Here is a 13,605-nt window from a genome sequence, read left to right on the forward strand (position 1 = left end):
TAATAAGATACCGGAAAAAAATGTCAAGCGTTTTCCAGAGATGCTGCCAAGTTTGAAAACTGTGACCCTGATTTTTTTTTTTTTTTTTTTTTTTTTTAAATCACAAGCCAGGTACTTCTAACAGCTCTGACTTTGCAAAACCTTAATACTGACTGTTGTACCACACTTAGTTCTACTAATCTGAACCTAACTGCTGCCCTGCTTAAAGCATTTACATTTGATTGAAACGTAACAGATCAAAACTACCATAAAGTGTCACGTTTCATGTTTAAATGGAGCCTCTCTCCAACTCCTAGCCCTTTAAAATTTTACATAGCAAGGAAAATCATTCTGTGGCCTCAACGCAGGGAATTATGTTTTTGACACAGGTTTCACGAGCTTCCTGAAAAGGCCATAGAGAGCACTGTATCCTACGGGACCTATTCATACATGCAGTGTAAAATGCCTAGGAACAATAGGAAGCTAATCCGATTGATGTATCTAAGTGCTACTGCTCTGTATGTGATAAAATACTTATTAAAATAATAGAACGAATGAAAAAAAAGCACAGATGCGTGCCAGAGGATGGGCTGATACAACTGATACAAAGCCCCGAAGTTCCTACACTATCTAGATGGTTCTACACGACAACAATTTGCCTTTCACATTTTGCTGTCCTAAAGTATGACAGTTCTTTCATTCTTCCCGCTGTGTTCCAGACAGTAACAGATACTTATTAAGTTACCAGGTTTATATTTTGGCCTAAGCTTTCTATCTTTTAATTCTTTGCTAATATATACTGGTCTGCATTGTGTTCGCTTTCCTATTAGCTCTACAACTTGATGAAGTTGTTGTTCTCTCCTTTTATATCTTCTGTTATTTCTTCTAATGGATAATAACAATTTTTTCTTATTTTTCCCTTACCCTTCTCTTTTCCTGTGTTGTTTCATCATCCACTTTTTTAACGTTTTTCAAGCTTCTCCCCTTGCCATAATCTCTCCTTCCGTCTATTACAGCCTCTTTTCTGTCCAGTTCCTTCCTCCCAATTCAGAATTTATTCTCCTGCAGTACCCTGAGTGCTGACTCCTATTGCCTTTTCTGAACACTCCCCATGCATACAGACATACTGACTAAAGGGTCACTAAAAAATGTCATCCTTATGGCCCTAAGCTCTAAACAGCTTATTGAGGAATTCTAAAGAAACTAAGATGGTAGAAAAGCAGCAGAGATCCAAAAAAACTTCAGATTTTCAGAACAGTTCTGCCTCAGATGCTGTTTTATTGCTGTCAATGACTAAAGTAAAGCAGACTTGCAAAGCCAGACAGATGACTTCATGGTAATTTGCATGCTGTCCTATTGTTTTCAGAGATTTGGTCTTTCAGGTCTGCTCGTAAGGGTTATCAAGTTTTATAGTTCTTATTATTTGTTTTCTGGCTTAGTTAAGACAACAGAAGATTCTGAGCAGGCCTGGAATGATAAGGTAACAGATAGAAAAAGGCGTTTTTACCTTATGTCTTCTGTGAGTTCATCAATCAGCTTCAACCACATCTCAGCTAATCGGTTTTCAGAAATTTTGGCCTGCATTCCTGATTTTAAGGTGGCTATGTTGGATTGCTGAAGAATTTAAGATGAAAGGATTGGTACTTCTAAACTTTCATTGTGGCATTATGGTCAATGCAAGTTTCAAGATTTTATTTAATCTTATCTACAGGTATATGCATATGTATGTTTATGTATACAAAAACCAAATCATTAAAGACTCAGATGTTCATACTTGAATCACATTTAACAGAACTATTCCTGGATTCCGTCTCACTGTGTTCAGTAATATAGGACATTGCACCTGACTTTCAAATCAGATACAGTGCTACAGACTTCACAAGCCTCTAGCCAACACTGAGGACTATTTCCTGTGGGAATTCCCTGCAGATTCAAGCATGAAAGTGTTAGGCCTTGCCAGAATACATAGCTATGATTAGCAGTGCCATTTCTCACCCTGATCTGTATTTATTTTGAATAGAACCAAAGTGAGCGTCAGAATCTAGTTCCATTATTCTCTCAAAACGTCACTTTCCATTACATCTCTAAATTAGGGGAGAGGGAGAGGGAGAGGGAGAGGGAGAGGGAGAGGGAGAGGGAGAGGGAGAGGGAGAGGGAGAGGGAGAGGGAGAGGGAGAGGGAGAGGGAGAGGGAGAGGGAGAGGGAGAGGGAGAGGGAGAGGGAGAGGGAGAGGGAGAGGGAGAGGGAGAGGGAGAGGGAGAGGGAGAGGGAGAGGGAGAGGGAGAGGGAGAGGGAGAGGGAGAGGGAGAGGGAGAGGGAGAGGGAGAGGGAGAGGGAGAGGGAGAGGGAGAGGGAGAGGGAGAGGGAGAGGGAGAGGGAGAGGGAGAGGGAGAGGGAAAAAAGAAAACAAGTAAAAAAATAAAGGTAACTTACCAGTCTTTCAGCCATGTTTAGGATTATGTTCACAGGGTCTAGTCTGTGACTTATGTCCTCCCAAAAGGAAGTCAGTGTTACAACTGGCTTTGTGTTTGCCCACGGCAAGTAGTAATAACAATTACCTGGTGTGAAACATTCCTTACGTTAGAGCTAGAATTCATGGCAGGAATACATACTGTATACTGCACAACTAGGCATATTTACTTCATTTATGTACAATAATTCACGAAGAAGACACAGCTAGCCCAAACTTATCAAAGGATTTGTATTTTTCAGGCACTGCGGTGTCCCTTGGATGGCAAGCTTTTACCTCTAATTACTTCAAAATCCAGTAGACTTTCCTCTTTAACATTTTCCTCTTGGTAAATCCAATACACTTACCTCTTAACATTATTCTCTCAAATAAGGTATTGATGTAGATAGCACATTAACATGAGCCTTTTTGTGAAATGAAATGTTCCAGATTAAAACCTGATTACTTAATTTAATATGCAGAAAAAAGGAGAACTCAAACTTTGCAATTCATAAAGTAAAAGAAATATTTTCCCATGATCTAGCCAGTTTGTTTTCTTCTAGGTTGCCCAATCCCTTGTTGAAAAAAAAAGTCTTTAAAATCAGAATGTTCACAGGGTAGTTTCTCTTTTTAATTCCTACTTTTTAGATACCTTTAAAATACTGTGAGTTTTTTCCTTGCCAGTTTTGCTGTGCATAACCAATTGCTATAACCAATAGCAATTCTGTGAAAATTGCTTTAATAAGCTCAGCAGCCTTTAGAGCATGACTTACATAAACATAACACTGCATCAAAAGTTGTCAAGAGTTACACATCATTTTCTGTCATGTTTCCAGTAATTTTCAGTGGAGTTACGGCTGTCTTTCTAAACCTACAGAATAAATATCCTGCACTTCCAAAAGAGAATTTTACATGATTTTAACCCCATAACAGCAGAGCAGCATCCTTACCGTCAAATACAGCACGACTGTACTGAGTTGTTGATGCCAAAGGCTTGCAGGTAGTATCAAACTTGTTGCCATAGTTACCAATGCTAACTTCGAACTGGATAGGCTCACCAGTGTCTTGCAGCATGGTAGCAGAATGAAACACAGCAGCCAGGCTGAACTTCCGTCTGCGCTGGTATTTCTACAACAACAATGTTTTTAGTTTATTTAAATACTTGTAATGTAGGATCCACAATTTTAAAAAACAGTAGTAATTTCGCAACGGAAATAATAATTTCAGAATTTCTACTAATTTCTGTGAGATGCAAGCAAAGGAGATAGGAGGAATATGCATATATGAATAGGTGTATAATAAATTACTGTATTTGATATTATAAAAATATATATCAAATTAATATTTTACACTACCAGGGTATGACATTTTTGCAATCACACCATCAATAACTATATCTTTTAACTGTAGGATTCAATTCAGTAATTTTGATTTGGTCAGGTCGTTCTCCAAAAATAATCAGACCAAGCATATCTCCATTCCGGACAGTGACAGTAAAGCAGAGATTTACCTCCACAACCAGTATGTCATCGTTAGGGATCATCTCTAACTTTTTATTAACAGGCTTGCTTTCAAGTACTGTAGACAGTTCCACCAGAATTCTCCCTCTATAAGCAACTCCTTCTCCCTGAAACACAATCACATGTTCAATCCAATTTAGCATCTTTCTTCTAAAGTAAAATACTCTTTCTTTGGCTCTACATGCTTCTGACTCCACCGAAGTCTTCTCAAAACTTCTGTGGAAGCATGTATCAACGTATTTCAACATATTTTGAAACATACTTATGAAGCATATTTCAACAACTGAAAAACAGTAACTGGTGTTAATATTAGGAGTCAAAAAAATATATAAATTTAAGAAAAAAGGGAAATAGGAAGAAAAATGCATGCAAAGATGCAAACAGAGAAAATCACCAAAAACATTTCTGCTCATTCAGAATTGCATTTAAAACGTAAACAGGTAAAACCAGAAAATGTTATCATGTTTTCTTATTAATCATAAACTAATATTCAAAAAGCAACACCAAAAGCAGTTTAGTATGAAAGAAACAAACAGGAAAAATGAATTAATTCATTGATTCAAAATAATCAGGTTTAATCCTTTTATTAAAAATAACCTAAGAGGACACTTACCTTTCCAAAGTTTAATTCATCATATGGGTCTGGGAATCCAGTGTATTCTCTTGGACTTCCATAAAAGTTTAGGTAACATGGCCCAAACGTTGGTAAAAAGCCCACTTCTGTTTCCCCTGTGTTTACTAACGGGAAAACATCACCATCAGAACTTTGTTAATTCTCATTCAGAGCCAGAAAAACAACAAACGTTACATTAAAACCTAGCAGAATAGACGTGAGATAGTAACTATTAGTGAAGTAAGAACACCTTATTCTCTGGATATACCACATGAATGATAAGTAATTATATCAGCAACTATATTTGTTCCTAACCTTCTTCGTTGTAAAATATTTACTAGATACTACTTCATGCAGTAAAAACCCCACAGAATAAACAGAACTTTTGCCCCAGTCCAAGTATCAGACACAATATTTGCATTCATTGAAATGCACAAGCATTGTTGTTCTAGCTAAACGTATTGTTACTAATAACCTATTGTTATTCTAGCTAAACAGCGACAATAAAAATGTACACAGTAGCTGGAAAAGCTAGGGTTCAGCACTGTTAATCCTACTGTTTCTAATTTTTAGGGTTTTTTTCCCCCCCCCCCCTACGGTTATACTTTCGAATAAAACATGAAAACTACTGCAGAGTCTAATTGTAACTGCTACAGTGTGCGTTGGCAGTTTCTTACAAATTCCTTTTTCAGGAAGCTAAAATTCATGCCAGACTGGAAGTCTGTAAGCTTGGTTAATTCTCAGTTAATTCTGATGAAAATACGATCTAGTTTATATACTATTTTTACTCCACAAATAAAAACTTACAATTTGCCAATGTCTTAAGTAGTCTTGCTAAAAAATTAATAAGACTGACTTACATTTTTGTCTGTTTTAATATCTGAGCTAGGAAATTGCACGTCAAAGCTACTGCTTTTTAAGATGTCTAAGAACTTGAATAGCTATTTCCATTGTTAATGCTTACTATCCCAACTTTGTAGTTTTGAATGATGTTCTCTTTTTAAGTAGAAACATGTATATATGGAAGCCTTAGTTATCTTAGCACTACTACATTTTGCTTTTGTATACATGCCTTGCAAATTTATTAGGCTGAATAAGATTCTAGTGAAAATGACTAAAAAGAAACAGCTCTTTTTAGAGCTAATTAAAATCTAGGCTTAAGGGTAAGTTATTTGTGCTTTTAGTAACAACCATACATGCTCTGTCATGATGCCAAGGCTATTTTTTGATCAACATTATGAGCAGGGCAAAGAGAATCAGAACAAGGTGAGCAGCACAAGCAGAAAAACACTGCATAGTCATGAGCCAACAGAAAAGATTCTGAATTCTTTTTCCTGCTGTACCCCAGCTTTCGCCTTTGATCCAATCATCCCGGTATAAACAAAGATCAGAATCAGGTTCTACGTCTTGCAATAGAAATCACTTAGGGCAATCTGCAGCACAAAGAATAATGCATTTACCACAGAAAAGGATGGCGGAGATAGGAAGTGAAAATACATGGGTAGCCTTGTATGACTACTTGTATGACACAGCGACTGCTGAGCGATACGTATAGATAACAGAAATGAATGTCATGTCTTAGTGTAAGTTCCGGTCAACAAATAAAGTTGTTTCAAATCTACAGAATTTAAAATAAAGATTTGTAGTTCTGTCTTGTGCTTGGATCCTTTCTCTCTCTCTCTCTCTCTCTCCTCTCTCTCTCTCTTTTTTTTAAACTCTGAATGGGAACCAGATCAAAATTTGAATCAAAAAGGATTCAGACTGTTGTTAGGATACCATCCACGTTTTTTTAATTCTAACATTGAACTGGTCTTATTACATCAAAATACAGACTAAGGTACAGATCTGTGTTGAATTAATATATTTACTACTTGCTGATAGAAATTTAAAAAAGTGTAAACCTTAAAAAAAAAAACAAAAAAACTCCCAAAGCTGTCATTTAAAGAGGACTGTTCGTATTTAAATTGCTTACATTTAAATTTCCATTGTTTATATTTAAAAAACATATTGCTGTGTGTGCAGCAATCACACATTGCTGAAAGTGATTCTGAAAAAAATATTTCAGCCTTTAACGTAGTATTACTTTAATAAGAAAGTAAGATAGTAAACAAAGTATTTAGGTGGTTGAATAGGTTACCTCTCAACTGCACTCCAGCCATATTTATTTCTCATTACATAAATGTTTACCATAAGAACTTTCAAAACCAGATTTTAACCTCGATAATTATTTAAAAAGCCATCTCTCCAGGTTTTAACAGAATCAGATTTTCAGACTTTATTATACAGCTAGTTAAGCACAAGCAAAACAGCCACTAATTATTTTAGGCAGTTATTTACTTCTACAGAGCTCTGCAGCAGCACACACAGTTGCAAGCTCACAGCTAAGTTAAAAATCACAAGCCATTGTTAGAGTGCTTTATAACTGAAGCAACTGCATGCTTAATGCTAAAACACAGCCTGAAGCGCCAACCAAACAGAAATATTTTCAAACCAATTCCAGTGCCAAAACTGTTTTATACAGTCATGTTTAATACTCTGTAATCATAATGGTGCAGTTTTTCAGGCATTTTTTAAAAATATTTTTAAGATAATGGGTTTTCTTAGACAATTTTTCTCAGTTTGGGCAATGGAAAGCAAAATCAGTAACAGATCAAGATGTAAACCTTCAAATGATGAAGCCCCAGTTCCCGAAGATGAAAATTCTATTTTATGAAAAGAGAAGAGGTTACATGACAAGAAAAAATAGCATTTTAAAAACAAATACATCAAAGAGCAATCTGTTTAAAAATAAAGTTGAAGGCCTGAGAATATGTAAAGTTCACGTGGCCTGGAATGTTGCTTCATGATTGAAATAGAACGGTATTACTCTTGTATAAATTCTGAAAAAAAAAAAGCCTGAGGCTGACATAAAAGACACTGTTTTGATGCTGCTGTTTCAACCTCTTTGTACAGTCCTCCTCCCCACAAAATAAAATTTTATTTTTAAAATTAACTATTTTAAAACCTTAACATTTAAGAAAAATCACTGCACTTCAGAGCGCACTGGAATATCTTCATTTACTGAAGGCCAGCTAGACCGGTTCCGTTTCCCAGTCCTTTAGAAGCTACAACAGGCTTCAAGCCTAGCATTGACTCAAGGGAAGGAGATTTGTGATCAAAAGAGGAAATGGCTATTCCAGTATCGGTGCTCCAGTAGTGACAAGAAATCTGGGTAATATTATCTCAGTTCCTACAAGTCTGAGTTTCAAGTATAAATGAGCTGTGATTCAGCAGCAGTTAAGTACAAGGATTTCTCCAGGGCTGAACTACCCCCAAGAGCCTGGCCCTTCTGTCTTTGATTTCCTATTATCTTTTTCAGTAACCTGTGCTTTTGCCTCTGGTTGTCTGTGGGTTATATGAAAGGAATGCTTGCCAAAAGTCTTAGTTTCAAGGAACAGTACTTCTAAGAGGACTGGGTTATAAGCTTGAAGTTTACATTGCTTGCCTGAAAATACAGTTCTGCCTGATAAGAACTTAAATACTTGCTCAAGTCATTGCAGGACTGAAGCCGGTGTAATTTGTTCTGTAACTTCTGACAGAGATACCCACTTACAGACAAATTGATCTGTTCTCAGACAAGTATGTATCATACAGATTTCATAAACACAACAGAAAAATACTTAGAATTCTTATCACAGAAATGGTATTGAGACAGTTTCCATCAAGCTAATGGGCAGAGTCAAATGTTTAGCATGCTTAACTATGAACTGGTATCATTCTTTATGGACAGTTGATGCCACAGAACGTTCATAAAAAGACAAAAAATATTTTTTCTAGCAAAGCAACATGGGATCCTTGGCATGGAGCTGGTTCAATTATATGAGAGATCCTGCTATACAAAGAAGATGAGATTATAGATGTAGATCACAAAGAAATTATCCATAAAAGCATTCACAATACAATAACATAATCATATGCAACAGGAAATTAATCTTTATTTTGTATTGCCCATAACGCTGGAAGAAAAATGCTTCTTATGATATTGTAAAGAGTTTTATTACAAAGATACTTTCCAACAGGGACAATATGTCAGGGAGTTGGTATCCTGCCTAATTAAATTTGTTTTCTTGCAGCTAGAATCATTTAGCTTTTTAGTTTTTCCTTAAAAACATAATTCATTGAAATTGTCAAAATAAGCGTTACTGGGTAGTAATTGGGAGCATTCAAGCAATGACATGCAGTGCCCATTTCTTGTAAGCTACTGATCAAAGAAGTGACTGATCCAAGTTCCCCCAGCATCTGAAGGCTGCTTAGTGATATAGAGGAAACGCCCGTTTTGCGCAAGCATATTTAGAGCGCGTACATGGGAAATGCTGTAGTGGTTCTAGATAGTTCCTGCAGGCTAACGACTCAGGAGAGTGAACAGACACATTCATAAGGTGGCAAAAGAAGTCTTGTCTACTAGTGCCCAAAGGTACAGTGATTCTGAAACAAACTGTTCTAAATTCACTTGTAAAATTATTAAGATTCTTAATAAGACATATCTTGCTCATGATACACTGCACTATCATAAGAATTCTCCGAATCTGAGGAAGAATGGACTTACAAATTTAACTCTTTAACTTTTAAAATACATTATAACACTATTTTTATTAGTTACTGCTGATTCAGGGATAAAGTAACGTAAAAACGTCACGTAGAAGTTTTAATGCTGTGGGACTTCTCAAAGTTCATTATATTTTCTGTGAGTATCACTTTGAAAACACTGGAAATGATCTTTTTGCCACAGAATTGGCACTATGCCCACTACAGCAAAACATACTTTTTTAGAACACTGATCCTTGCTATTTCTCATAACACAACAGAAAACACTAAGTTACATACTGCTGAATCAATTACCTTCAACTTCTCCTCCAGAAGAAGCAATTTTGGAGAGACTCAAATATGTTGTTCCTACTACATCATTTTTCGTAAGACGATCCCTACAAAAAAAGTAAGATTGCTTTTAAAATAGAACGCTGGCCATCTTACACAGAAGCAAGCTGCAAACTTCTACCAACGCTCCAAGAGACTGTGTATTTTCACATTTTATATCACCCGGAATGTGTTACAATTGCTAACACAGAAGATGATGTCTAGTTACAAAAGCGGGTTGCATCATGAGGAAGCCACCTGAACTACTGAAAAACGCATGTAAAAGACTGGTAGAATTTCAGTCTCCAACCCAGCAGCTCAGCTGAAGAGCATCAGATGAATCTCTCGGGAGTAGATGTAGTCAGGAATGTGCAACACAGAGCCCTGTGATACGTTCTGCCTTCTCCCCAGTACTATACCTAATAGGTACAATCAGGCCTACAGAACTTGCGGCATACTAGTATCTGAACCATATAAAACAGATTTCTAAATGGACTTCTTATGTACTGAATAGTTTTCAATGCTACATTAATTTAGGAGACACTGCTGGTAAGAGCAAGATGAATATTTGTAGAAGAAGTCATTCAAGTTTTATTTGAAAATACAGTGGAATTCAAATATATTCTTAAATATTGATGAATTAGTGGGCACAAAACGAGGAAAGCAAATTGACAAATACAAGTATTAGGAACGTTATTCTACACTATCATCTACATAGCTTTAGCACTCAATGCTAACTACACAAAATTAACAATACCCCCACGTTACACTAATTAGGCCTCTTGTAAAGAAATCGTACCTGCTGAAGGGAGATATTTAAATACTTGTTTAAACACTCTCATAGATGAAAAATAAAAATACCTGTGACTTCTGCAAAACCAGACTGTATTCCACTTAATATAATTTTATCTTGCTTAAGTGCTTTGGTCAAAGGACATAACTCACCAATCAACAACTGCTAGCTTTATTTTCTCACACATCGAGGGAAACTGGATAAAAGCAATGAAAATAAAATGACCGATTACTTCTTTCGTTTCTGTAATGTTAACGTCCTGAGTTCCAAAAGGACAGTCTTCCCCCAGCCCCGAAACGATAAAAAATCTGACCTTGATTTGAAGATAAACAATTTGATTCCACTCTGGATTAGCATTTTTCTCAATTATATTTGTGCAAACCTGCAAAAAAATGAAACCCATTACATATCACATCAAAGATCAAACAGACAAAAAAAAGCAGGTACTACCTAATAGTTTAGAATAAGTTATATTTTGTTCAATCAAATGATATATCACTGAAGGCAGCAGCTAATGATCAATCTTGAGATATTTATGCTTCAGTGAACCATTAACATCCGTACATACTGCTCAACTGATCTGCACCTGCTACAATAATGACTATTGGAAGCAAAAGAAAATTTTGAGCCAGTATTTTATTAATCACAAGCCCAAGCTTTACACCCATTCTACTGTACATTATACTTCGCCCTCATCTTATTAAATGAGCTTTAGGGCTAATACTTTTGTATTTCCATAATTTCAGCAAGCTTAAAAATGAATGTTGGCATATGAATTCTGTTCTCAGGCATATGATCAGAATGCAAAGGTTCAGATATTTACTAAATTACCTTTTTTCCAGCAAAAGACACTTCCACAAATGGATCTACCAAGTTTTTCTTGTCTGCTTCTCCTCCAAATATTTCCTTGACAGTCTGTGCAAAAGCATCATCCACTGGGGAGAAGTTATAAACCAGATATTAATAGTTGTGTCTTTCCTCCCCATCCCTGAGCCTAAACGTGCAATCCCACTGAATTCAACCAGTTTACAGATCAAAGTATAGTAAAGTCTAACCCAAACACAGTTCTGAAGAATAAACATTTGCTGGTGAAAATGGAGAATTTAGACTTCAGAGCAATTTAAAGAATATAAATTTTTTAAACATCCTAAGCAGTGCTTATGTGGTCCTGAATTTAGAGGAAAGACTACATCTGTAAGACAGTATCTGAAAGACTGCAAGCAAGTAGCAGCAGACATGGTCATTCGTTACGACAGATACAGGTGAGAAACCACGGTGAAAATGGATAAAAGGCAAGATATGTTCTGCCAGCAGAAAATGCATGTAGTATATAATGATACTGTGTGCTTTTGTCTCAGTAATATGGGGCTGACATAAGTGAAAACTCACCAAATTAAAATCAAACAGCTTACAATCCCCTGCCCACTAGGGCTGTTTACCTCAAGCCTGTAGCGCTTAATTTAATAGTCCACTAACTGTGTGCAGCTTTCTAGGATACAGCCAGTTCCTGCCTACCCTGTTTCCTGAAAGCCATTCGGGAGCAGGCTGCAGGTGATACAAACTGCCTCAGCCATCGCAGCAGCCTGCTGCCTGGTCTTCAGCACCTATGAAGAAGAACTAATGGATTGCTGAGAAGGGAATGGTCAGGTGCCTGCTGCCATCAGGAGTACTATTGATCTGCTAGTATCTAAATGGCTTTGGAAAAGAGGGCTGCAGGGAACCAGCTGCGTGACAGAAACAGACACAGAAATGGACACGTGCACTGTATGCTTGGGCTACGCGTGTACGTGTGAGCATATCAAGCACATTCGCAGACCAACTCTACCTGAACATAAATTACATGCAAGTTACATGACTGGAAAAAGGCTAGTGAAGAAGACCCTTCCCAGCTACTAGAGGCTGCACGGCCCACTCACCAAAAAAAGATGAACGTTACTAATCTAACTAATGGGTACCGTATTAAACTAATCATTACAAGAACTAAATAGGCTTACTGAGCACTACCGAAGGATTTGAAAGGAACTGCTTAAGCTGTCACAGAATTATTGGCTCACATTACAATGTAAAGCACACAGTGACTCAAGATATTTCATGCTCAAGGAATGTTTCTGAACAGTTAGCGCAGATATTTCTAATGGCAATCTAATACAGCAACTACAAGTAGTAAGAGCCTTGTACTTTGAGGAATATCCTCAGCTCTGTAGATTTTGAGAAGGAAAGTGACCCATCGCAGTGCAATTCCAGCTGGTAATAATAGATTGCTTTCCACATCATCGCTTTCATTATCTCTTTCTCTTTTTTCAACCTGTTGGGAGATACATTGGTATATAAAAGGCAGAGAGTAACGTACAAAACTAAGGTAAATAAGTTAAACTAGTGCCCACAATACCCTTTATATAGAAAAATGTTGTCGCTTTCATTGTAAAGAATGAGATTTTATTGCATTATAAAGCCATAAAAATTAATTCTACCTAAACTATTTTATTTACATTTTAATCTCTAAAGCAGTTCATCACAGGAGCCTATTTTAACCACACCTTTAAAATCATCATCCGGTGACGATGATTTTGGCACTCACAGAATGGCAACTTCATGCAATTTCCATGTCCATCTCAAGGTAAGTATTGTGCTAAGGAACATTACTGCAACTAGAAAACACATACCCCTCTGATATAATTTATTCTTCCCCCTTCAAAAATAAACAGGAAATCAAATATTTCACCACAAATGGCCATAAATATCCTTGTGATTTCAAGAATCAAGAGGACAGCAGAAGGGAAGAGTTATATAGTACAAGGCAGAGATATTCTAGGTTTCTTCAGACCATGTTACATGGAACTAAGGAGCAGCAGTATACAAAAACCTCAGGTGGGAAGAATGGCAGAACTGAAACGAATAACAATGGTCAAGTAAAAAAAATTGTCACAAGAAAAGAAGGCCTGTTTTTTACCTTGCAGAGAGTTAAGGATCGGATTGTTAAAAGTTACTACTACTTTCATATGCACCAAATTACTGGTGCCTAATCTGCAGTTTGATGTATATTGACAAATGGGCCTGATTTTCACCTGGCAAGTATTCGGAGCTTTCTGGTAATCAGGCTTCTCTATAGGCTCATCTACATCATGTAATATAGTTGAGAGATTCCCAAGCTAGTCCTGGCACTCAAACTACTATCAATACGTTGCCCAGTGTGATTAGCTACGCTAAAGAGAATTACGCATTAGCTTGCATGCAGCAGCAGGCTAACACTCTCTACTTCTTTCAGGATCTGGAGAAGTATCTACAAATGGTAGATCAACACACCCAGAGATGGTCTAGAGGTGGTTCGCTGCACAAGGTAACTCCAGTAGGTTTTGGG

At 36.8% G+C, this 13,605-nt stretch overlaps 1 protein-coding gene across 6 annotated transcripts in view; it reads right to left on the minus strand.

The window, feature by feature from the left end:
• The window catches only part of MYOF (myoferlin), a 75,687-nt gene that overhangs the window by 32,735 nt on the left and 29,347 nt on the right, over window positions 1-13,605 (minus strand). For 5 of the 6 annotated variants that reach the window (XR_011142152.1, XR_011142153.1, XM_068950048.1 and 2 more), the window contains 11 exons: window positions 12,426-12,552; window positions 11,079-11,182; window positions 10,561-10,629; window positions 10,400-10,443; window positions 9,440-9,522; window positions 7,225-7,263; window positions 4,562-4,686; window positions 3,939-4,055; window positions 3,379-3,556; window positions 2,413-2,537; window positions 1,487-1,593 (listed from right to left, as the gene is read on the minus strand). Coding sequence is in view for 4 of the 6 variants with exons in the window: in XM_068950048.1 (XP_068806149.1) it covers window positions 1,487-1,593; window positions 2,413-2,537; window positions 3,379-3,556; window positions 3,939-4,055; window positions 4,562-4,686; window positions 7,225-7,263; window positions 9,440-9,522; window positions 10,400-10,443; window positions 10,561-10,629; window positions 11,079-11,182; window positions 12,426-12,552 (1,118 nt within the window). In the remaining 2 variants the exon portion in view is untranslated. The remainder of the gene's footprint in view (window positions 1-1,486; window positions 1,594-2,412; window positions 2,538-3,378; window positions 3,557-3,938; window positions 4,056-4,561; window positions 4,687-7,224; window positions 7,264-9,439; window positions 9,523-10,399; window positions 10,444-10,560; window positions 10,630-11,078; window positions 11,183-12,425; window positions 12,553-13,605) is intronic. The other variant, XM_009677790.2, reaches the window with a different exon arrangement.

Source organism: Struthio camelus, chromosome 7 (assembly GCF_040807025.1).
Source record: "Struthio camelus isolate bStrCam1 chromosome 7, bStrCam1.hap1, whole genome shotgun sequence".
Taxonomy (NCBI): Eukaryota; Metazoa; Chordata; class Aves; order Struthioniformes; family Struthionidae; genus Struthio; species Struthio camelus.